The sequence below is a fragment of the Sciurus carolinensis genome, chromosome 11 (assembly GCF_902686445.1).
Source record: "Sciurus carolinensis chromosome 11, mSciCar1.2, whole genome shotgun sequence".
Lineage (NCBI taxonomy): Eukaryota > Metazoa > Chordata > Mammalia > Rodentia > Sciuridae > Sciurus > Sciurus carolinensis.
Window position 1 is genome coordinate 74,360,386 of NC_062223.1, and position 27,024 is coordinate 74,387,409.

Genomic DNA, 27,024 nt, shown 5'->3' on the forward strand with positions numbered 1-27,024 from the left:
CTTGTTTCTGCTTTGCTATATGCAAACATTTTTCACCATGGAAATGTTTATATTGCCCTGATCTAACTTGAATCTATAAGCTCAAGGCCTATGTTTACACATAAGCAACATCCTGGGAGATGATTGTGGTACTGCCATCAAATCAGTAAAGATCCAAAGGCCTATTGGCCAAGCCTTCAAAGTTGAACACAAGGCCTCAAATAGATAAATTATTATGCCATCATATCAAGTATCCTACATTGTTAGGAAGTCTGGGTTCTATGCTAGACTGCCTGAATTTGTTATGAACTTCACTTTTCCTATCTAGACCTCAGCCTCCTCAAATGTTAAAAGTGTTCATACAGAATTATGTGAGATAGAATGCTTAGTTATAAATCAAAATGTTTTGAGGTATGGGGAAAAAATTCAGATGGACATATCCAGGAAGTAATTAAGAAGGTGGATATGGAATGTGATGAAGATGAAGGACCTGGGAAAGCAGATGTAGAAACTGTCAGGTTCCTTCAGTGGAGCCCTGAGCTGAACACTACACCCTTAAGGGAATGTATAAATATTTGTTTAGAAATAGTAAATAGGCAAATCAAGATTCTAGTTATATCTTACAAATTATGTTCTTCTTCCCATCATAATCCCATTCCAATCCTTCAATTCCTACCATCTTTCTAGCTTACCACATTTCACAGAGATCCCTCATTCCTTCTTCTCTGATTAGGATCCCCGGATCAATCCATTCTTTGGACAGGTGAACATGAACTATTTCTTTGCTATCTCAGGGAATCCCTTTCATGTCAGCTTTCATGTCAGTTACTTTCTGATAGATTGTGAATTCCTGAGGGCCAGGACACAGACTTATCTCTGTAGCCCCAAAGGGTCTGACCAGAATGGGTTCTTGGCAAAGGTGAAAAGGAAAGCAAAAGAAAAGAATAGTGGGAGGCCTTTACAGGAAAGGAAAGTATAATACAAAGCACATGCAGAGGGCAAATAGTATCTGAGGACAGAAAAGTATGACCAGTGGTACTGCACAGCCTTTATACAAACTCAGTTCATAGAATTTGCCTTACACTCAGTCAACCCATGCAGGGCAGAGTAACCAAGTTGGTTCTCACAGAGCAGATATGGCTGGCTAGGTAAACAGAACCAATCTAGTAAAAATGGGACCTGGAGAACCTAAGAATGGTAGAATTCCCAGTCTGAATGCTGCAAATAAGTTTTAGCAAAATGAGATCACTGTTAACATCATCAGGTGGGGAAGGTGGATGTAAACAAAAGAAATGCTGACATGTTAATAAAGAAGGGGGTGATGAGAATTTTCAGGGTATCAGTTAGTACTAAAAAGTGAGTATCCAATCATTACCAATTTCTGGAATTCCCTCTCGCAATCAATTCTCTCCATTCTCTCTGCTTTCCATAGTGTACTAATAGATACAGATATTCATCCCTCACTGCCAAAATCTGTGCTAGAAATGTCTTTTGACATTTATATAGCCTTTTGTGCTGGGGGGGTCTTTTTAACTAGTAAGAGCTACCTCGGGCTTTCTTCCCTTCTAGTTATAACCCAACAAATGTTTTAGTTATTTCAAACATTCACAGGCAGCAGTTCTCCCCCAAACCAAGATAGGCCAGATTCTTCTCCCAAGTCTGCCTACTCCTGTATCTGGAGAGGTACAGTCTCTTTCTGTAAAACTTCCAGCAAACATCTGGTAACTACTCCTTGCTGGTTCTTAAACTGAATATTACTGTCTCTGTCCTCAAGGAGCTCAGTTTATAAGAAAAAAGATGGGGAGAGAGATTGTTTTAATGAAAGCAGGAACACAGGGCCATGGGTTTACAGAGGAGAATGAGAAAAAGGGGTTGAGCACACCAAGTTAAAAAGCATCCTGGAGAAAGCTGAAGAGCATATAGAAGCATACCAGAAAGGAGAGAGAGAGGGTAAGAATACAGCCATAGACACCAGAGTAAGCTCTGCTAAACAGATAGCCACTCCTGCTCACTATGAACATTTTCCTATTATCTGAGTCACTGAAGAAGGAAGATAAGAAATAGTCTTTTCTTTTCCATAACTGTCCCCAATCCAGCAATTACTCTGCAGGCCTCTCCCTCTGTACCCTTCTCAATACTCCTGCTAAAAGTACAAAGGGCACACTAGTCCCTAGCCTGGGACTAAGCACACTGGAGGCCACTCTAGAAACAGTAGCTACCATTTATTCATGGGAAACTAAGGCACAGAGAATGTTAGGAATGTGCCCAAGGTCATAAAGCTAAAGGTTTCAAAGCTAGAACTCTTTATATCTTATTTCCTCCAACAGAAATACAAGGTGGATAATACTGAAATGTAAGTTAAAAATGTGTGTTTGAATCATGGTTCTACCACTTAAAAACTGACTGACCTCTAAAAATCCACCTCAGCTCTGTGAGCTCAATTTTTCTGAGAAATTATTTGCACAAGACACAAAGCCCCAATGAATAATTGCTATCATAGTGAGACATCAGCTTAGACCTCAAACTGGACACTGACCTTCATCAGACCTTTGTTTCTCTAAACACAACTAATACCTGATAATTGGCACTGTTCAGAGAGCTCCAGATGGGTCTGCAGGACTGGAGCCAACTCCACAGAGTGGAAAAGACTATAAAGGGCCATGTGCTGCTCTTGGGCCACATGGGGAGAAATGAGCATGCTTTCTACTGTCAGAAAACAGACCTTGAGATGAAGTCAGTCTAATCCCTCTTCCTCCTTCCAAGCTCTGAAGTTGCTGTGTGATGCCTGTTCCCTCAGCAGGCCCTCTCAGCTTCTGCATGACAAACCTTTGATTTGAGATTTCTCAAGCCTCAGGACAGTGGCAGGATTTTTATTAAGTCTAGGCAAGGTGGCCATGGCGGGTACTGTAAATGGCCTTGGTTCTCTGGCATGTTTGCCACATCCACATGACTTATTATGCAGGTGAGGACTGCTTATCTGTGCCCATCCAACGTAAGCTGGGAACACAAGTCAGCACCAGCACAGTGCTGTCACTCTAAGTCCTACGTGGATATTGAATAGAGAACAGCACTAAAATAGGGATTTTACTCTGTGCTCAGAAAGGAAAACAGAACCTAAGGGGCACAGCTCAAAGGACTCTTTACATTGACCCAGCAGGCACAGCCCCACCCTTGCAGGAGTCTCTTGACAAAGAACTTCCTAGTGTTTTCCTCAGATTCCAGCTGGCAATTTTCAAAATTTTCCTTTAACAAGTAAAACTAGGAAAATATAAAGACATATATTTGCCATCAGGACAGCTGTTGAATTCCAAAATCTTAGCTTACAGGAATATACCCAGCTTTCTGAACCCTAGAATAATAGCTAGTAAGAGTCTTTAAGTTACCAGTCCCATAATACAGATGACGTAACCTGAGTCCAGGCAAAACTGCATTGCCAAAGATCACCTGACAAAGCAGTGGCCAAGCACAGAATTCCCCAAAGTACAGGATATAAACAGAAGGAAGGAACAGATCTCCTGTCTTTTATACAGCACCCAACCCAAGGGGTTTCTCAAAAAAAATCATGCAAAGTCATAGCTGAAAGAAACTATAAGGATCCTTTCACCTAATGATCTATCTCACGATACACATAAGAAAATAAGCCCTGAAAAAAGTGATCTACTCAAGGTCACACAGCAAAATGACAATTTTGAAAAGATCTCCTATCAGTTCAAGGTTCTTACCTAAACTTTATAAAGAAGTTCTCTGAATGGAAGTCTAGAATTTATAAATATTGAAGTTGTATATATTTGTTATTATAATGAAATATAAGTCTGACCCTGAAATTCTAAAATCCTCTTTTAAAATGTATAAGTATATTCACAAAAGTTGTGCAGCCATCAGCATAATTAATGTTAGAATATTATCATTACCCCAAAAAGAAATCCCATGTCCATTAGCAGTCACTTCCCATTTCCCACTCCACCCAGCCATGGAAACCATTCATTTACTCTGTCTAGATGGAACTGACTACTCTGGAAGTTTTATATAAATGAAATCATAAAACTACAAACCATATGACCTTTTGTTACTGGCTTCTTTAACTTAGGATAAAGTTGTCAAGGTTCATCAATGTCCTATCATTTATCAACATTTCATTCTTTGTCATGGATAGTAATTATTATTCCATTGAATACATATGTCACATATATTTTTCCACTAATAAATTGATAGAAATTTGGGATGCTTTCACTTTGTGACTATAATTCTAATTCCTAGGCAATACTTGTTATTGTCCATCTTTTTTATTGTAGCCATCCTAGTAGGTGAGAGGTAGTACAGGTTGTCATTGTGTTTTTTACCTGTATTTCTCTGATAATAAATGATGTTGACCATTATTTCATGTGTCTATTGGTCATGAAATAGTGACCACTATTCAAAGTGAAAGTATATGAAATCTTTCACTTTGCTTTTAATTGGGTTGTCTTTTTATTGTTGAGTATTAGAAATTCTGTATTCAGGGCAGTAGAGCTTTATCAGAAAAAAACGTTTGCAGACATTTTCTCTATTATGTGTATTGTCTTTTCACTTTCTTGATGTGTCCATTGAGGTATAAAACTTTTAAATTTTGATGACACTCAATATAGCTATTCTTTTTATTGTTGCTTAAAAAAATAATTTATTAGGAGAAAATATTTGCCACTTGCATCTCAGATAGGGCATTAATTTCCAGAATATACAAAGAACTTAAAAAACTTAACACCAAAAAACCAAATAACCCAATCAATAAATGAGCAAAGAAACTAAACAGACACTTCGTAGAAAAAGAAATACAATCAGTAAACCAATATATTAAAAAATGTTCAACATGTCTAGCAATTACAGAAATGCAAATTAAAACTACACTGAGATTTCACCTCACTCCAGTCAGAATGAAAATTATTAAGAATACAAGTAACAATAAATGTTGGTAATGATATGGGGAAAAGAGTACACTCATACATTGCTGGTAGGACTGCAAATTGGTGCAACCACTCTGGAGAGCAGTATGGAGATTCCTCAAAAAACTAGGAATGAAACCACCATTTGATCCAGTTATCCCACTCCTCAGTATATAGCCAAAAGAGTTAAAATCAGTATACTACAGTGACACAGCCACGACAATGTTTAGAGCAGCACAATTCACCACAGCTAAGCTATGGAACCAACCTAGGTGTCTTTCAACAGATAAATGGATAAAGAAAATGTGATATATATACACAATGGAGTATTACTCAGTCATTAAGAATGACTTTATGACATTTGTCAGTAAATGATGGATCTGGAGACTACCATGCTAAGTGAAATAAGCCAATCCCAAAAAACCAAAGGTGGAATGTTTTTGCTGATATGTGGAAGCTAAATAACAATAAAGAGGAGAGGGGAAGAACAGAAGTTTAGTAGGTTAGACAAATGGGAATTAGGGAAGGGAGTAGGGACAAGAACAGGAAAGACAGTGGGATGAATCTGACATAATTTTCCTATGTACATATAGGAATACACCACAGTGAATCCCACCACTATGTATATCCACAAGAATGGGGTCCTAATTAGAATAAGAAATATTCCATGCTTGTATAATTTTATCAGAATGGATTCTATTATCATGTATAACTAAAAAGAACAATAAAATAAATAATAATAATAATTTATTAGCCAGGCGCCATAACACATGCCTGTAATCCCGGCAGCTTGGGAGGCTGAGGTAGGAAGATCAAAAGTTCAAAGACAGGCTCAGGAACTTAGCAAGGCCCTAGGCAATTTAGCTAGACCCTGTCTCAAAATAAAAAATAAAAAAGGGCTGGGGATGTGACTTAGTGGTTGAGTAGCCCTGGGTTCAATCCATGTACTAAAATAATAATAATAATAATAATAATAAGAAGAAGAAGAAGAAGAAGAAGAAGAAGAAGAAGAAGAAGAAGAAGAAATTAATTATAAATTAATAATTATTATTGATTCAATGTTCATATAATAAAAAATTAACCATTTTAAAGTGAAAAATTCAGTGGCATATAGTACATCCAGGATATCTAATTCTAAAACATTTCTATTCCTCCAAAGTAAAATTTCTTACCCATTAAGCAGTTTCTCCCTATTCTCTTCTGTCAACCACCAATCTGAGTTTATGTCAATGGATTTAACTATGCTGGGTATTTCAAATAAATGGAAACATATGTGATCTTTTGTCTGATTTCTTTTACTTAGTGTAATGTTTTCCAGGTTTATCTATACTGCGGCATATATCAGAATTTCACTCCATTTTATGACTGAATAATATTCCATTGCATGTATGTAACAATTTTATTTACTCACTGATCTGCTAAGGGACATTTGGGCTATTTCCATCTTTTGGCTCTTGTGACTAGTGCAGCTATGAACACATGTATACATATACTTGTTTGAGTACCTATTTCAATTATTTGAATATATACCTAGGCATGCAGTTGCTGGGTTAAATGGTAACTCCATGTTTAATTTTTTTTTATGAACTACCAGACTGCTTTTCACAGTAACTGAACCATTTTACATTCTTACACGCAATACATAAAGATTTCAATTTCTCACATTCTTACCTATGCTTGTTATCTACCATTAAAAAAAAAAAATTATGGTTATCATAATAGCTATATCCCAGCTAGTGTGAAAGATATTCTTAGCTCTAGTACCTCTGTTCTGCTTATCTCAGGCATAGTTTTCCTGTTGACCTCTGACCTCCCTTAAGTCAGCTCACATACAGCCTACAGGCTATATGAAATGGGCCTAGAAGAAAAATACTACACCTATTTATTAGTGTAACCTGCTCCTTTTGCTGACTGACTCCATGGATCCAGGATTCTGGTTTCCATGCTAGCTCATCTTTCCAGATAGAATCCTTGCCTTCTGCAACCTGCAGTTTCTAATGTACCCTTTACAACTTTAAAGTACAAAATCCAATTTTCATATAGCACATATAACAACCTCATAATATATCTTAGAAGATTAAAGAACAATTATTCCCTTTGGTGGAAGTGTTCTTGCTAGTGTATATTAAGAGGGGTGTACACTATTAATGGTTAAGAGTTTAATAAGGCCACTTCCCACCTTTCAAGACTCAGCTCAAAAATTACATTCTCCAAAAAGTTTCCTGGACTCCAACAGGAAACTCCTCCCTACTTTGTACCCTCAGTTGAATTCTAGAAAGATTAACATAATAGCTTTAACATTTACTACATTTGTTGACCATTTACTATATTTGTTGACAAGTCTATCTCCATTTACATGGAACAGCTGGATAACAGGGACCCTGCCATTTATACTGATACATGGTGAGTGCTCAATACAGATTAGTGAATTAATGAAAAGCTATTGCTTAGTACAAAGGGTAGGCCTCACATAAAAAGTAGAACCATCCATTTATCATTTATTCAAAACTTATCAATAAATGGTGAGTAAAATGTGTCCTAGAACCACTCCCCTAAAAAAAAAATAGGCAGAAATGGGAGTGGAAACAGTTTTCTTCCAGATTGCTCTGTCTTATATATTCAAAAAAGTACAGATGCACCTGTATTGACAGATCAGCTTAGGCACTTGCCAAGTCACATACATGGACAAGAAACTATTGTACTGCCTCTGATCCTTCCTGCCAGCTTCTTCTTTAGACTAGGTCCTGGTTCTACAGCATTCTGCTGCTGTGCCCTCAACTAATGCAGGGCAGGGGGTGGGCCCTGTCAACCTATGAGGCCAATTCTAATTTCCTAAAAAAATCTCACTACTTCTGTTCACATTTGGTTCACTTAATAAGAAAAAGGATGGCAGGGTTGATCACTCCCACCATGTACATTTCCAGGGACTGAACTACTTAATGTTCTCAGTTAACCCCTGGCTGAAGAGAAAACCCTTTCTTAGATCTAGAGCATGACTCTACTGCTTCAGTGAAAGCTCATTTAATCTTCAGTGGTCATTCAAGGACACAAAAATGTTCAGTATCAGCTTCTTCATCTACACATGTACAGTGAGAGTATGTAACAGCTAAATGACATTCAGCCTATTATGTGTTGCTATCCCTGACCATGCCTTTGTATTTTATCTTTTGTACTGTTGCTCAGGTTATTTTCTCCATCTAGAATGTCCTCTTCTGTCACATCCATTAAATAAAGCTCACATACTACCTCTTGTACAGGAAACTTTCTCTACCACTCCTTGGGGCCTCAGAAGCATGGTGTGCCTATCTAGAATACTACTTTTTTCTTTCTTCCTTTGTTCCATCCTCCCTTCCTCCTTCTCTCTCCTTCTCTATCTCTCTCTCTCTCTCTCTCTATATATATATATATATATATATTTTTTTTTTTTTTTAAGTGCCAGGGCTTCACACATACTAGGCAAGTGCTCTAACACTGAACTACATTGTGTCCTAGAAGGCTCATTTTATCCCTTCAGAGCAGAATATGATTCAACCAGGTCTTCCTACAGGGTCAAGCACAGCACTCGCACAAAGTAGAAATCTGAAGTATGTAATGAATGGAAGTTGATATCTGGCTGGACTAAAATACAAAACTGTTTCATATCTCAGTATCAGTGGATATAGTAAAAATACTGCATTACAGGTGTGCCCAGGAGACTCAGGACCTCAGCCTAGCTACTCTATTAGCTTTGGGTTCCATGGCACACCAGCAGCCTTTCTCTACACAGGACTTACAGAGAGGAGGCCCAAACAGCACCGTATCCAGAGCCTTTAGCTGCAGCTTCTGCCGATGGCTCCGATCTGTCATCTTCAGCACAGTTCCTGTCATGGTGGTATTGGTTACAGCTAGCCTGTGGAGGCAAAAAGTAGTAGATCAATTCCCTGACAGCAAAGGCAGGAAGGATCCAGCAGGATTACCCACCTCCTCCATGAACACTTTTACCTCTTGGTGATTGCTCCCCCCTGCATTCTAAAACATGGAGTCTGTTATTAGCAGGGTCTCAACAAGGAGTTTGGAGAGATATAAAACATTTACTAACACAATTTAAACTGATCAAAATCAAGCAATGAAAAAGAAGAAGCCATTAAAAACCTACCATCCAAGAAAAGCCCAGGACCAGACGGATTCTCAGCTGAGTTCTACAAGACTTTCAAAGAAGAACTCATTCCAATACTTCTCAAAGTATTCCAGGAAAAAGAAAAGGAGGGTACTCTACCAAACTCATTCTATGAAGCTAATATCACCCTCATACCCAAATCAGGCAAAGACACATCAAGGAAAGAAAATTTTAGACCAATATCCTTGATGAATATAGAGACAGATCCTTAACAAAATATTAGCAAACCGTATCCAAAAACATAGTAAGAAATTCGTGCATCATGATTAAGTGATGTTCATCCCTGGAATGCAAGGATAGTTTAACATCCATAAATCAATAAACATAATCCATCATGTCAACAGACTTAAGGATAAGAATCATATGGTTATTTCAATTGACACAGAAAAAGCGTTCGACAAAATACAACACCCCTTCATGCTCAAAACACACAAAAAAATAGGGATAGTAGGACCATACCTGAACATTGTAAAGGCTATTTATGCTAAGCCCATGGCCAACATCATTCTTAATGGAGAAAAACTGAAACCATTCCCTTTAAAAATGGGAACAAGACAGGTATGTCCTCTTTCACCACTTCTATTCAACATTGTCCTCGAAACTCTAGCCAGAGCAATTAAACAGACTAAAGAAATTAAAGGGATACGAATAGGAAAAGAGGAACTTAAACTGTCACTATTTGCTGATGACATGATTCTATATTTAGAGGATCCAAAAAACTCCTCCAGAAAACTTCTAGAGCTCATCAATGAATTCAGCAAAATAGCAGGCTATAAAATCAACACGCATAAATCTAAAGCATTTTTATATGCAACCGAAGAAACATTTGAAAGGGAAATGCGGAAAACAACTCCATTTGCAATAGCCTCAAAAATAAAAATAAAATACTTGGGAATCAATCTAACTAAAGAGGTAAAAGATCTCTACAATGAAAACTACAAAACATTGAAGAAAGAAATTGAGGAAGACCTTAGAAGATGGAAAGATCTCCCATGTTCTTGGATAGGCAGAATTAATATTGTCAAAATGGCCATACTACCAAAAGTGCTATACAGATTCAATGCAATTCCAATTGAAATCCCAATGATTTTACAGAAATAGAGCAAGCAATCATGAAATTCATCTGGAAGAACAAGAAACCCAGAATAGCTAAAGCAATCCTTAGCAGGAAGAATGAAGCAGGGGGTATCGCAATACCAGATCTTTGACTATACTACAAAGCAATAGTAACAAAAACGGCATGGTATTGGCACCAAAATAGACAGGTACAGATCAAAATAGATCAATGGTACAGAATAAAGGACACGCACACAAACCCAAATAAATATAATTTTCTCATACTAGACAGAGGTGTCAAAAATGTGCAATGGAGAAAAGATAACCTCTTCAACAAATGGTGCTGGGAAAACTGGAAATCCATATGCAACAGAATGAAACTAAACCCCCTATCTCTCACCCTGCACAAAAATAAATTCACAATGGATCAAGGACCCTGAAATCAGACCAGAGACCCTGCATCTCATAGAAGAAATAGTAGGTCCAAATCTTCAACTTGTTGGCTTAGGATCAGACTTCCTTAATAGGACTCCCATACACAAGAAATAAAAGCAAGAATCAATAACTGGGACAGATTCAAACTAAATAGCTTTCTCTCAGCAAAGGAAACTATCAGCAATGTGAAGAGAGCCTACAGAGTGGGAGAAAATCTTTGCCACTCATACTTCAGATAGAGCACTGATTTCCAGAATCTATAAAGAATTCAAAAAACTCTACACCAAGAATACAAATAACCCAATCAACAAATGGGCTAAGGATATGAATAGACGCTTCACAGAAGAAGATCTACAAGCAATCAACAAACATGAAAAAATGTTCACCATCTTTAGTAATAAGAGAAATGCAAATCAAAACTACACTAAGATTCCATCTCACCCCAATTAGAATGGCGATTATCAAGAATACAAGCAACAATAGGTGTTGGAAAGGATGTGGGGAAAAAGGTACACTCATACATTGCTGGTGGGGCTGCAAATTAGTGCAGCCACTCTGGAAAGCAATGTGAAGATTCCTTAGAAAACTTGGAATGGACCCACCATTTGAGCCAGCTATCCCACTCCTCGGCCTATACCCAAAGGACTTAAAATCAGCATACTACAGAGATACAGCCACATCAATGTTCACACAATGGAATATTACTCAGCTATAAAGAATAATAAAATTATGGCATTTGCAGGCAAATGGATGAAATTGGAGAATATCATGCTAAGTGAGATAAGCCAATCTCAAAAAACCAAAGGATGAATGATCTTGCTGATAAGCGGATGATGACACATAATGGGGGGTTTGAGGGGGGCAAGAATGGAGGAAGGAGGGACTGTATAGAGGGAAAAGAGGGGTGGGAGGGGTGGGGGAGGAAAAAATAACAGAACGAATCAAACATCATTACCCTATGTAAATGTATGATTACAATGGTATGCTATTACTCCATGTTCAAACAGAAACAACATGTATCCCATTTGTTTACAATAAAAATAAATTTTTTAAAAAATTCACTGAATTTGTTCACCCTCTCCCCATATCCACCATCTCCTAAGTAACCAACCCTCTAAGGGTTACAATATTCACACCCAACTATAAATTTTCTGTCGTTTCACCTGTATAATCTGTCCCTACTTCCTATCACTTGTAAATGCATTCTCCTGACTAGCACAGGTCAAAATGCCACACTGGATCCACCCAGTGGATCACACAGACTTCTGAATTATACTAATCGTAATCTATTGTCATCATATATAAACCTGATGATGACAGAAATTGATTTAGTTTTGTCGACATGTATTTGAGTCACTGCAATACAATTTACTTCCAATCAAATTTCTGTAATTTTTATGGCCTTCAACCACATTGTCAATGATTACTTTAATAAGATAGAGTGTAAAAAAGAAAATAACCTAGGAAAAAAACAAACTGGATTTTGTTTTCCTCCAGTTGGAACAAAGTAGGTATAGAAGGAAGCAGTCTTTTTATGATACACAGCTTTATTTCCCCAGCCAGAAGAAAAACTTCTGACTTCACAGCGCATAGTTTATACTCCTTAGAATGTGGGAGCAAGCTACTTCCTCCTACAATTTTGGAAAGCAATCATGCCCATCTACAAGACACAATGAGGCACTGGCTTCTAGTCCCAGTTCTACCAGTGATTCATTTGTCTGATTACAAGCTGCTAGGTCCCTCCCCTAGGATCTCAGTGTCCTTCTTTGTAAACTTATGTAAATCAGATGCTTCTTACAAGCCTGGAAGTTCTTGAGATGCCTCTTCATATCGTTTCTGCCAGGTGTAATGGACTTTATCTGACTAAGCAAAATAAACATATTTTTACAGTCTGTTTCCCAAGGACACCTATTAACTGTGTTCTCTACTTCTAAACAACAGAAAAGAAAAAGGAGCTAGCAGTTACCAAGCAACTATTGTGTATCTTATACTGTTCTGACATTTTACATATAATTCCTCATTTAGTCCTCCAACAACCTTAAGAAATCAGTTCTAGTCAGACACAGAAGTGCACACCTGTAATCCCAGTGACTTTGGAGGCTGTAGCAGGAGGATCACAAGTTCAAAGTCAGCCTCAGCAACTTAGTGAGGTCCCTAAGCAATTTAGTGAGATCCTATCTCTAAATAAAATACAAAAAAGGACTAGGGATGTGGCTCAGTGGTTAAGTGCCCCTGGTAAATCCCAGGTGCAAAAAAAAAAAAAAATCAGTTCTATTATTAGCTCCATTTTGTAAAGAAGAAAAATAAGAGAGTTGAGTAACTTGCTCAAAATCACACATAAGTAACTGGCAAAGTCAGGAAATGAACTCAAATCTGCCAGATTCTTCCCATTATACTATGCTAGCTAGTGATGGCCCTAAAACCATTCCCGCTACACCTCATGCACTGAAGGTTCTATGCTTCCTGATGTCACTAAGGTGCCACAGTTTGCCATCTTCTACTCCTCCTGTGTCTAGCCTGGCTGGATGTTGTCTTGGCTCTAATCCCAGTCACAAGAGGACTAAATTCATTTATAACCTGAGAACTGACTTCTTATTCTATGCCTTGAAGTTTTAATTCAAGTCACAGCCATTACTTCTAATAAAATAATCCAAGAATCCACATGGCAATAGTGCTGTTTCCATGAGTAGCAAGATAGAAACATACATCCTAGAATTTTAGGGTCAATCATCTATTCATTTGTCTGCCTCTTTTAATGCACATGGAGTTTCTGAAGGCAGGGGTCGGTCTGTTGCATCTTTGTACTCAAGGCCTAGCAGAAAGCATAGTATGTGGTAGGCACTTAATGAAGTTTTGTTAAATAGAACAAAACTGAATATTGCAAAGAAGCCTATCTTCAACCACACAGCACAAGAGGAAGATGAAGTAAAAAAAGCAGGGCATTTAGAATAAGGCAGACTTGGGCTCAAATCCTAGTTCTGTCACTTACAAGGTTGGATAAATTATAAAATACTAGAATTCAATTTGCTCACCCACAAGATGGAATAGTAATTCCTTCCTTCCAGAATTGTGAGAACTGAAAATAATAGGTAGGAAAACACCCTATCATAAAGGGAGGTATAAACATTACTAAGGGGACAGTAAAGAGAAGCAGTGAAAAGAAGGCTGCAGGAAGCAGAGGAGGTAAGCCAGCTCAAGCTAGGTCTGGTAGCTCTGTGGCTAAAGAAAGCAATGTGTGAGCATTTCAACAGCTTCACCTTCCTCTTTCCCTTGTGCTAAAGTTCATAATCAGATGCACCTACATAATAAGATAAGAGATTATATATAACCAGCACTTACTAGACAGTAAGCCCTTTAAGGGCAAGGGCAGGTTGTTGCCCTCTTTATCCCCAGCGCAAGTGCTTGGCACAAAGCTGGTACCCAGTAAATAATTGTTGAATCAATAAGTAAATGGATTAATGAATAAATGACATATGGCACTAGTTTAACAAAATAAGAAGTCCAAGTAGTACTCCATCCCTCCCCACTCCCAGCTCAAGTCACAGCATGTTGTGCCTATAAAAAAGGCAAAAAGTTGTAACTCTGCCCCAACCTCTGTACCATTTTTGTCAAAGCAAATAAATTGCATGTGGATAACCCAGCGGAGGCTAAAAGAGTCCTGAGGCTCTTGGGTGATCAAAGGGCAGCAGCTGGGAAAATAAGAAAAGTAAAAAGGAACACCACAGAAAAATCACAGTTTTGTCCTTAACCAGTCATATATGTGACCTTGGAAAAGTTACTTAACTAGTTTCATCAGTTATATACTATAATATCCACCTTTACAGGATTTATGTAACAATCAAATGAAATTCTGTATATAATACGTTGAGTAGAATGCCTGGCATGTACTAAGCACTCAATAACTGGCAGCTATTAGTACTATTCCCAAGACTGATAGGAATATTAAATAAGAGAATGTATGCAAAGTGCCTATCGTGTTTTATAACAAGGGCACAACAGATGTGAGAAAAGGAGTTATCCATAGACTGCCCCCACAAGAGTAAAATCTCACTTAACCAGCCAGAACAACCTGAAGGCAGGCACACTCCCAGTCAATTCCTTATGCTCTCAGGTAAGAAAAAAACAGTAGTCCCCTCCTGACCTTGGCATGGCATGGCCACTGAGCTGCAGCTTCCGGAAGGTCTCCTCATACTGAGGCAGTTCCACATACGTAATCAGCCACTGTACCACCTCATCCACAGTCCAGTTGTACACTGTGGAAAGAGAAAAGCAAATTATGACTCTAAAATGTCAAGCACTGCTTATACTTATTGTTATGGTCATATGTGACCTTAACACTTATCCCATGTTTCTGAGTTTAATATCTCTCTTGCCCATAACATCCTAAGTATGAAAGAAGTACACACTGTATGAGTCTCTTTATATGAAACTCTAAAAAGATAAATATATAGTGATAGAAAGCAGATGAATGGTTGGTTAGAGTCAGGACGAACTGGGAAAGAACACAAAGCAATGTTCTGGGATGACAGAAATATTCTGTATCTTGAATTGGTGATGATTTCACAAATGATAACATCCATCAAAATTCATCAAACTATTTAAAATAGGTATATCTTCTTATATGTAAATTATATCTTAATGAAGTTGATTTATAATATTTTTAAAATTATAAATGTGACCAATGTTTAGAACCACCCATCCATTATCCATCTTTCAACAATTATCCAACTAAACATTCACAAAGGGGCCACTTGGAACCAAGTCTTCAAGAAGTTAGTTCCCATTCCAGTGGAGGAAATCAAAAACTAAACAGCATCAGTGAAGCACAGATTCTGATAAAGAAACACACATCGAACACAGAGGAGAAAGGAAATAACTGCCTGGGGGTTTAGGCGCAGAGAAGATGATGAATTACAACTTAGAAGACAATAAGATAGTAAGAAGCCTATTGCAGTGGCATATGCCTGTCATCCCAGTGACTCAGGAGGCTGAGGCAGGAGGATCACAAGTTCAAAGTCAGCCTCAGCAACTTAATGAGGCCCTAAGCAACTTAGTGAGAATCTTTCTCAAAATAATAAATTAAAAGGGCTGGGGGTGTTGCTCAGTGGTTAAGTGCCCTTGGGTTCAATCCCTGGTGCCCCCCACCAAAAAAAGTTAAGAGCTCATCTGAAATATTTCATGAATATCAGGAAAGAATGCACCTGATACAGAACGAAGGCAGGTGCAAAGAAAAATGTGAAATTTAATGTGTCTAGAACACAAAATTATGGAATGCAGTGGCAGAAGAATGCTGAAACCATGTCATGAAGTGTCCTGAATGCCATGCTAAGAAAGCTACTAGTATTATCCTGGGATAAGCCTGCTTCAGGTTGCTCTGGAGTATTAAGAGAGGTCCAACCCTTTACAGGAAGAAAAGTATAAACCTGTCTACTTCTCCTATCTTTTATGTACTTGTTATATAACATGTTGGGCATTTTGTATCTCTTATTTGATGATGCTATTCAGAACTGTACTGTCCAAGTAATAACCAGTAGCCACAAGTGCTGATTTGAATGTGAACTTTTTAAACTTGATAAAATTAAAAATTCAGGTCCTCAACAGCACCAGCCACCCTTCAAATACCTAATAGCTAGAAGTGACTAGTGGTCCCATGTTGAACAACAGAGTAAATACTATTTCTTTTATTATAAAAAGTTCTATTCTATAGCTCAGGTCAAGATAACTTACTATTAGAATGTTTCAATTTCATATTTTTATTTTGAACACAATCTTAAAGTAAAAAACAAAAATACAATTTGGATCATCGAGATATGTAAGAGTACAGGCTCTCAACTTGACCACATAGCATTTGTGTTCATAACTGTGTTAATGCAAAACATTTATAATAGAAGATATTTGCCTGGAATTTTAGGACATAATGTGCTTTAAATCAATTATCAATATGCCTCAAATTTAGGTTTGTAACACAAAAGAACCTAGAGACCAAAACTGATGTTTTTAAACAAAATATATTTTCTTAACTAAAATTCAATTTTTCAAGATAAATGTTGCCAATAAACAATATAAACTGCCAAGAACTGTCCACAGAGAGGCTGTCATAACATCACAGGATCACCTAATATGACTGATCTATTTGATAGGTCAAAATAGACATGGATCATTTTTGCAACCAAGCATGCACTTCCCCTGTTGGTAGCAATAGTACTCTGAATTCAAATTGGGAGAACCACCACTCCCTTGCTGTCAGCTAATATGATTCAGGTAAAACTAAATCAATTGGTAGGAGTAGAGAATGTAAACCATGTAAAGTCAATTAATACAGTCCATCCTACTATCCAGAGTGCTCAATTCAGAAATGAGCACTTAAACCAATTTGAAGTTGAAGAAACTAAAAATCAGGGTTTTTATTTGACCAGTAGGCAATAGACTTGCTTTTCCACTGTACTGACATCTGGTATGAAATGATCCCAAACTATAATATTGATTAATATTAATATACACCATCACTTAAGATGGTACTATTCTAAGTACCTCAGATACATTAACTCATTAATCTTCACCATTACCATTCTCATTTTATCCTCATTTTAAAGATGATGAAACTGACACACAGAGAGATCATATAACTACTTTCCTGAGGTTATCCAACTAGGAATTGGTAAAGCCAAGGTTTGGTCTCGGGTAGACTGGCTCCACAGTTGGTGTTCTAAGCCATTAGAACTTCTATCTCTCCTCCCTGATGCTGCTGAAAGCCTTCATAGAGAAGCAAAGCTGAGCCAAGAGATGAATCCAGATGACATCATTTAGACCCTTAGACAGAACATGTCTATAAACAGCCCTATTCATACTATTTCAATTTGGAGCAATAGTACATTTCCCCCATTTTGCTTATATCAGAATGAGAGGATTTTCTGTCATAAAAGAAGACATTTTTTTTTTTTTTTTTTTTTTTTGCAGTGCTGGGGATTTGAACCCAGGGACTTCTCTACCAACTGAGCTATATCGCCAGCCCCAAGAAGTCCATTTTAACTGAAACAAATATTGATCATTTGCAACAAGGCAAATCACATCTTCATCATACCTGGAGATAATAGCAAATCATCCCTTAATATTATAACATTGCAATTTTTTAAATGGATAATCATAAAGAGTATTCTTTTAAAATAATTTTGATATTCACATGGTATTTAGACATAAAGAAGACAAATTAACTCTACTTTGTCAAAGGTCAATTACTATATAAAGGAATTGAAATGGAGTAAATACACAGGAATACATTCATACCAAATGAAGGTCAAATGAGATCATGATATTTTATACAAATCAAAGTTCACAGTAGCTCAAATGGTGAAATATGGTGGGAAGAATGAGTCATCAGGTGGTACTCAATAATACAGATATGATGAACTCAACTGAGTTGCTGCAAAAGTTATCATTTTATTAAATTTAGAGCTTATTTTTACTTAAAGTACAAATCATTTATATTTGTATATAAATTTGATATAGCAACTTGAACTTCATTATATGTTTGATATATTTAAATAACCAAACAAAAATAATTTAGGTCAGCACTGTATATACAGAATAAATTGTTTTCTGTAAAAGGACTCTGTATATTCCTCAAATTTGAAAACCCTGCTGTGAGCACTAAAAAGCCAAAAACATTTTGAGGGAGAATAATGTGAGATTCATCAACCCTCCTCTTTTAGGATCCATACCTTTACCAAAAATATGTTTTGTCAGATGCCATCTAGTTTCCCATTAATGGTCAGGAAACACTGAAGGCTTATGAACCATGTCCTTTTCACTTTTTCTCATCCAGTATTTCTAATACAAATATTTCATATACAGTGGCATCAATAAGAAATTACAGGGCTGGGGAGAGAGCTCAGTCGGTGGAGTGCTTGCCTTGAAAGCACAAGGTCCTGGGTTTGATCCCCAGAACCAAAAAAAAAGAAAGAAATTACCCCAAAAATAACTACCCTAAATGAGGAGTTTCAGAAACGTTCTAACTGTGGACTTCCAAACAACATCCCTAAAAATATTCAGTTCATGTGGATGGGTAACTTCTGAAATGTTTGTCAAAAAAAACGTTATTCCTCACATAGGCATGCCTCATATCTTAGGTTGTTTCTGTCAACCTAAGCTCACGTAAGCTACAAAAGTTGGAAAATTTGGACCAGTGTCTTCATTCTCCTACTTTTGCCACAGAGAAGTTCGGTATATGATACAAAACAGCCAGCCAGGAAGATATCTTGCATGAAGTAAAGTTGAAAGCAAAAATGTGCCATTTCAATGTCCTCAAGAAGATGCTGGAGCTCAGGAAGAAAGTTCTGATGCTGAGTTGACTTTGGAGATATGATTAGATTAACATGCAGAAGTACAGGAGGTGAGACAGGAAAGGTGGTAGAGGGAGGAAATGAGGCAGCTATAGTAGCTCAATGACTGCATCCTAGAAGACAATAGGCTGGAGGCTTAGGTAAAGGGTGTTCAGTCATTACTTGGCTAAATTTCTAGTTCCCAGACTAGATTTACATTGGAAGGAAAAGAGAAACTGATTTCTAAGATATAAGGTCAAATCCCAGGGTTGCGATTGCTTTGAGGAAAGAAGAATACACTATTATTCCTGAAAACAAAAATATATCCTCACACATTACAAATATGATCATTTACTATAGTCTGGAGTATCAGGTAGTGAAGGCATTCAAGAGTGACACATATACAAGGCAGACAAGTGCTAGCTTGTTAAGTACAGAGAACAGCATACTCCCACCAATGCTGCCAATGGAGTTCGGCTTCATCCAGCACAAAGAGGCCTCTCTGCTTGGCATGTAGAGTGGAAAAAAAGGCCACTTTTTTTTGTTGTTAGAAAGGCCTGAGGCCAGCGGTGCTTCAAGGGCCTTTTGTCTCCTGGGAGGATGCCTTATTACAAGAGTAGGCATAGACTCAGCATGTAGAAACTACTCTATCAGCACCCTACACAGCAGGAGTCATTCTAGACCACAGCTTCTCAGCCTCTGCGCCAATGGCACTTTGAATGAGATAATCTTTGTTGTGGGGGTTGTGGGGGATATTTAAAACAGCTCTGGTATATACCCACTGGATGCCAGTAACATACTGCCTGTTGAGAAAATCATAAATATTGCTCCAAATATTGCTGAATGTCCTCTTGGAGGCAAAATACCCGTAGCTGAGAACCACTGCTCTAAACATTGCATTGAGGGAAAAGGTCTCTAAGGAGGTCACTGTATTCCAGTGAGGATGAACTGTAACTAATCAGTCTCTATATAGTTAAGCTGTTGGAGAAAATGATCATAGCTTCACCAAGTCAAGACAAACCTCAAGGCAGTTTTTATTTATTTGTTCTTAGTTCCATACATCATTCTGTTACCTTGGCAGCAAAAAGCCCTATCTAAGTAGGGTTTGGCAGCATGGTGTCATACACCCAAAGGCACTGTAGTCTGAATAAAATGAGCCTTGATGAGCTGTAAGCTGTATAACACCTGTATCTCAGATACCAACTATGAGTCTCAACATGATCTCACTAAATAGTCCAGTTAAGACATCAGGACCTCTTGTCTCAAGATTCAAGTACCTAAAAGGTAAAAGTCTTATTCTTCTTTCTCATTTAAAAAGAAAAAAATGGAAAGAATCCATAGGCCAAAGTGAAGAAAAAGGCAACAGCAAGTGCAGAAAACTCATTATCAGAAAGGAGGCTACAGACTGGAAAGGAGAGTTTATAGCAAAGTGCAGATACAGGTTCCAGATGACTCACATGTCCAAATCCCAGGAGAACTTTCAAGCAAGACAGCATCCTAAAGTTATAAGTCTCCGGGAGCCTGTCATGTGGTCCCAGACTACATTTTGGATAAGATGAGGAACAATGCTACATAGAACCAAAGAAGGTCAATCTCTGAAATTTCTGTGACAGTCCTTCAAAAAAGAGGTGCAGAGAGAGAGAGAGAGAGAGAGAGAGAGAGAGAGAGAGAGAGAGAGAGAGAGAGATGCATAATGCCAGACTCAGACCCACTGGCACACATCTGTAATTCTAGCTACTCAGGAGGCTGAGGCAGGAGGATTAAAAGTTCAAGGCCAGCCTGAGCAACTTAGTGAGACCCTATCTCAAAATAAAAAATTTAAAGGGTTGGGAATATAGATCTCTGGTAGAGCAGTCCTGGGTTCAACTTCTAGTGGCAAAAAAAAAAAAAAAAAGAGAGAGAGAGACGCACAAGGTTAACCATGTGGTATCCAATCTTATTAATGATATAATCTATCAGTAAAAAGAACTTTGAGCACAAGCTGCCATTTATAAATTAGATTCATGTACTAACAGATATGTTGTAAAACATATAAAATTTTAAAATGACATAAAAAAATGTAAACACAAGCTCTAGAATATTCTTCAAATGAATTTATGATGGCAATATGTGGGTTCTGGATCACCTATTGTACATTCTGTTGGTATTTATATTTTCTCACTAACAGTACCACTCACTCCCATGGAACTTCTATGGAGGTAATGGAACGGATATAAAAAAATTAAAAAGTATTTATCTTATGCACATCAGCAGAGAACCACATACATTGATCAATTAACTGCTCCAACAGTAAAGCTATATCCTAGCCTTCATGTTATGTTTCATAGGTAGGAAGGAGTCTTTTCCATTTGAGAAAGATTTTTATGTAAACTGAATAAAAACCTCTTGTTTTACTCTGAGGTAACCACAAAAAAATAGTTAGTACAGATCACCAAATTCCTGGGCACTTCAGAACACTGGATTTTTATTATAGAATGTATTAGGAAAAGCACTGAATTTGAAGTTGGAAGATCTTGATAGTCATCCTGTCATTCAACAAACATTTATTTTGTACTAATTCCATCATGGGCATGGGGAATGAAGCAGTGATCAGGGAGAGACTGCTACCCCCATGTTGCTTACAATCTAGCAATACCTATCTGCCAGAGTTGTTGAATAAGTAAGTTCATGAAAATGAGTTTGAAGATGCCTAAACTCAGTAGTTAATTATTTTTTCATATTGCATTCATTTGAAAAAGGGTAGATGTTAAGGATTGGTCAGAATCTTCATAAATAAGAGATGCAGGTCTACCAAAGAAAGAAACATGAGTGAAGACACAGAACTATAAAGTGTGGATCATATTCAGAGAACACTGACTCCAGTTTGGGACAAGTATGGGAATGAGGAGAATTAGATATTGCTAAGGTTAAATGATTAAGGGTCCTTGAAAGCAGGTGGTCTCAAACTGCAAAATAATTTATCCATTGGGAGGAAAAGCATTTATTATGCACTTACTACTTGCTTCATACCATTCTAGGAGCTAGAGACAGAACACTATACAAAACAGAGTCATAGATCCCATGGTGCTTATATTCTGGCGGAAAGAAATTAGGTAAAACACTGTGAATACAATGTCAGGTGGTAGTAAGTACAATGAAGAAAAATTAAGCAGCAAGAGGGTAAAAGTAGAAAATAAAATGAATTTAAGCAGAAAATGAAATGAAGGCATGAGCCATGTGGATACCTTGATTAAGGACACACCAGCAGAATGAAAAGTATTACTCTATAGCACCTGAACTACAATGATACCTGCAGGTATGTACCAAGGCAGACACCAGGCCTTAGCCAGTCCTTTCACTTACAGGGAAAGAATAAGTAATGAGAAATGGGCTCCTGAATCATGTTCTCTTTCCAGTAATGGACTTGTGATGCCTCCAGATGAAGCCCTCATCTACTTCTGTGACCTCAAAACCACATTCCAAGAGAACTATTTCTGTCAGAAAGGTTGCCAGTACTATTTTTGGGTCTCTTTCATATAACTATCAGTTAATTAGTTGGTCAGCCATTTGGTTACCTACTCAAATATAGCATAGTAGTTAACATTATGGACTTTGGAGATATGTAGAATATGCTATATTCATTATTTAAGTATATGAACATATCATATGTTTCTTTAGTTATATACAATATACACATATTTGTGACTTTAAAAAACTATTCATTTTCTAACTCATTTAGTTGTATGTTTAGATGTTTTTCATAATTTTATAATTTTTTTAAGTTTTGATTTTTTCCATATATTTATTGATGTATTATAGCTGCGTCAATAATAATAACAGTAATGGAATTAGTTGTTTTATATTTGTACATGCATACAATATAACAATATAATTTGGCCAATGTCATTTCTCAGTATAGTTTTTTTTTTTTTTTTTAAGTTCTCCTTGGTCTTCTGCTTTCCTTTTTAATTTTTATCAAATAAAAATTCTCATCATTAAAAATAAAAAAGAATGTGGGATTTGAAACCCATTGCTTTGGGATCTTCCACTTACTAAATATGAGACCATGAGTAAGTTACTACTCTGCCTCATTTTTGTTACCTATAAAATGTTCATAAGCAGAGTTCTTATAAGGGTGTAGAGATGATATGAGAAGCTCCTAGCATAAATTAAATGCTAAAGAACACTAGCTATCATTTCCAGGAGTGCTGGCACAGGCCTATAATCCCAGCAACCAGAGGCAGGAGGATCACAAGTTTGAAGCCATCCTCAGTAACTTAGCAAGACCCTAAGTAACTTCATTAAAAAATAAAAAGGGGTAGGGATATGTCTCAATAGTTAAGCATCCCTTGGTTCAATCCCTGGTATCAAAAAATATGTATATATTAGCTATTATTATTACACCATTCATTCATTCATTAACCAAGCTTTTATTGGCTTTTGTTCTAGAAGGTTCGGGATGAGTTAACAGCAGAGATTAATCTGAATATTTCCAACTTTAAGGGCTCTCTTCTAGAGAGGGAGTTATATGAAGAAATGCATATAATAATGTGATAAATACTAGATCAGAGAGAGAGAGATTAAGTGATGTAGAGGCACAAAGTGGTGGTGACAAGCTGATAGCGAGTCAGAAATGGCATCACAAAACCTGGCTTTTCATTTGGGTACTCTGAATAACAGCACTCCAAGGCTGCAACACAATCCTCCCACAGAGGCTCTTCCTAAGATAGTATGTAGCCTAGAAGAGTGGTTTGTCTCTCTGAGTAGTTTCCTTCAGGCTCTCACTGGAAATTGTCATCTTAGTTTTCTAATATGACATCAGTATTAGGCTCTGAACTCTCACTGTAAAAATAATCTGGGCCTTGGGCCTAGACCTCACATGATAGACCCACTAGGCTACTGGGCAATAACGCAGTTTCCCAGGGCCCACCAGGCCATGCTATTAAAGATCATCTGTAGAGTAGCAACTAGGCTAGGAGAAAGATCAGAGAGAGATTGGCCACAAGGCTACAGAGCAGTAAAAAACCTACAAGGAGCTTTGGAATGTTGAATGGCCGAAACAACTATAAGACCACATAATGGTAGAGCCAAGGACAAAGTATTGTCTCCTGATTCTTACCCTGGGTTAGGCCCTGTGCTAAGTGTTAGGAAATGGAATCATTTAAGACATGGCCTCAAACAGAATGATGGGGAAACAAGTCACTAAGTGTTATGATGAGATAAGCATAAGAAATTGTGAGAATGTCTAATTTAACTTGTGATTTTCAGGAAAGATTTCCCACAGAAAGAGATACTTCAAGTGAGTCTTAATTGTCAAATAAAAAAGAAAGAAAGAATAGAGGAAACAGCATATATATTAAAATACCAATGGATCAAACAGAATAATGTATCCTAGGATGATAAATCAATGCAAATACAAAAGAGATGTGGTAAGGAATGGTAGAAAATAATAAGTATATAAGAAATAAGCATGAGTTTGGTATGCTAAACTCATCTAGCACATAGCCTGGTATACAGAAGGCACTCTAATTTTTTTTTAACCTTTTTGTTTGTTTTGGTACTGCAGGTTAAACCCAGGGATGCTTTACCACTGAGCTATATCCTTAGCCCTTTTTATTTATTTTTTATTTTTTATTTTGAGACAGGCTCCTGCTAAGTTGCTTAGTGCCTCACTAAGTTACTGAGGCTGGTTTCAAACTTGTAATCCTCTTGCCTCAGCCTCCCAAGTCACTGGAATTACAGGTGTGCACTACCATACTTGTTTCTTGTTTTGTTTTATTTTTGTTTTAACATAAGAATGTTTACAGAAATTGTTGGAGAGAAACAATATATTTTAGGGATTATACTAGAGTTGGGTAAGGAATGACAGAGGACTACAGCATTAAAATATAAAGAAACCCTCAGAATATAAGATGAAATAAACTTTTTACTCATATGTACACATTGATACTTTTTCCTAATGAGGTAATTACTTTGAGTTTATGAAAGGACATTTGACTTCAATGCATTGATTAATAACTCAGATAGACATGAAAAAAATTATTGACATTTTCTATAATTTATCAACATGTATTGTGCTTTCAGTACTTTATTTTATTGAGTCTCAAATGAGACACTAGTTATGATTTAGGCTTATCACAACTTCTATACAAACTCAAGTGTTACCTCATTTATACGAGAGTCAATATTTAGTCTCTCTAAATAACATGATTAATATATAATTATACAGGAATTTGCTTGTAACATTTTTAGCACTCTCTCTATTCATTAGGATTCCATTTAAGAATATTATTTCCACCCAGAAATTTGGTGTCATAGCATGTTTGTTTCATTATCAACAGAAGAAAAAGGGTTGGGAGTTGTAGTTCAATGCTAGATAATACTTAGCATGACCAAGGCCCTAAGGTCAATCCCCAGAACAGTAAAAAAAAAAAAAAAAAAAAAAAAAAAAAGCAGGGATCTGATCAGATATTTATTTTAGAAAGATCACTCTGGAACCAATTAAAGGCCACAATGCAGTAGAGCTAGGTTAAGTCAAGAAGAGTACAAAGTACAATAGTCCAAGCAAAAGATGATTAAACTGAAATTTCAGCTTCAAGCCAAGATGAAATAACAGGAATGAAATTTATCCTGTCTCTTGAAACAACACATTCCCACACATACTCTTCCACCACCAAAACAAACCAACAAACAATATATATATATATATATATATATATATATAACAAAGGTCTTCAAGACACTGGACACCAGCTTACAAAGGACAGTGATCTTTTAGGAATAGGAAACAAGTGAAGTAATTCATACACTTGCCTCAGCTTATAGCTTTGAGAGAATTTCCAGACATGGTACAAGGAATGGAAACCAAGGCTAAGAGGGGGGGAAATGGAAATAAATCATTGTAAGGTATCTATACCAAATGTGATACTATCTCTTTAAAGTAGACTGATAGTTTAAAGATACATATTTTAACTCTTAGAGCAGTCACAAGGTTATAGCTAAAAAGTCAACAAAGAAGATAAGATTGAATCATAAAAAGTACTTAATAGAGGAAGGTAAGGAGGTAAAGGGGAAGTATCGCAGAGTGAAATGGAACAAATTATGCTATATGCATGTATAAATATGTCACAATGAACCCCACTATTATGTAAAATACACCAATAAAACCATGTTTAGAAAGAAAAAAAAATTTTTAAAGGTAGAAAGGGTGGGGAAAGGGAAAAAAGGGAAGATGGGATAAACAAAAAATAGCAAGAAAATGTACTCAAACGTCACCATATTAATAAACACATTAAATGCAAATGGTCTAAACACTCAATCAAAAGGCAGAGATGATCCTATTATTTGGATTATAAGCATGCATTACCACACCCAGCTGTTGTTGGTTCTTGAGATAGGGTCTTTCAATATTCCCCAGGCTGGTCTTGAACACCTGGGCTCAAGTGATCCTCTGACCTCAGTCTCCTGAGCAGCCAGGACTACAGGCCTGCCTGTCTGAGCACATCTCTTCCAATATAGTGAAGAACCAATATTAGATAAAAGGAAAGTATAAAACAGATTTCAAAGGTATGTATTTCCAAGGTTAAAAAAAAGGTGAGTGGATTACTGGAAGACCGTATTAGAAAACAAAAATTATAAGAGAATAAGCATTTGTCATCAGTTGAGTTTTCATATTAGGTATTTTCACTCTGTCTGTTCTATCAAGGAATAAAACAAAGAGGGGGGGGGGGAAACTTAAAGCAGTACTTAGGAGAAATTTATAGTACTAAATGCCTACATTAGAATGGTCTAAGCTGGGCATGGTGGTGTATGCCTGCAACCTAAATGACCAGGTGCTGGGGCAGAAGGACCACAAGTGCAAGACCAGCCCCAGCAATGCAGTGAGACCTTCAGCAACATGGCAAGACACTGTCTCCAAACAAAAATTAAAAAGGGCAAGAATGTAATTCAGTAGTAAAGTGCTCTTAGATTCAATCCCTGGTACCAAAAAAGAAAAGAACAGTCTGAAATCAGTGATATTAAGTTTTCACTGTTAAAAATCAGCAAAGAACAAATTAAACCCAAAATAGCAGAAGAAAAAAAGAAAAAAATAATAAAGATCAAAGCAGAAGTTAATGAAATAGACAACATAAAAAATAAATAAAACCAAAAACTAGCTCTTCTAAAAGATCAATAAAATTAT

At 36.9% G+C, this 27,024-nt stretch overlaps 1 protein-coding gene across 5 annotated transcripts in view; it reads right to left on the bottom strand.

Moving 5' to 3' along the window:
• The window catches only part of Stim1 (stromal interaction molecule 1), a 221,846-nt gene that overhangs the window by 25,641 nt on the left and 169,181 nt on the right, over window positions 1-27,024 (bottom strand). For all 5 annotated transcript variants that reach the window (XM_047518623.1, XM_047518624.1, XM_047518625.1 and 2 more), the window contains exons 4-5: window positions 14,687-14,798; window positions 8,672-8,787 (exon numbers count right to left, since the gene is read on the bottom strand). In XM_047518623.1, coding sequence (XP_047374579.1) covers window positions 8,672-8,787; window positions 14,687-14,798 — 228 coding nt within the window. The remainder of the gene's footprint in view (window positions 1-8,671; window positions 8,788-14,686; window positions 14,799-27,024) is intronic.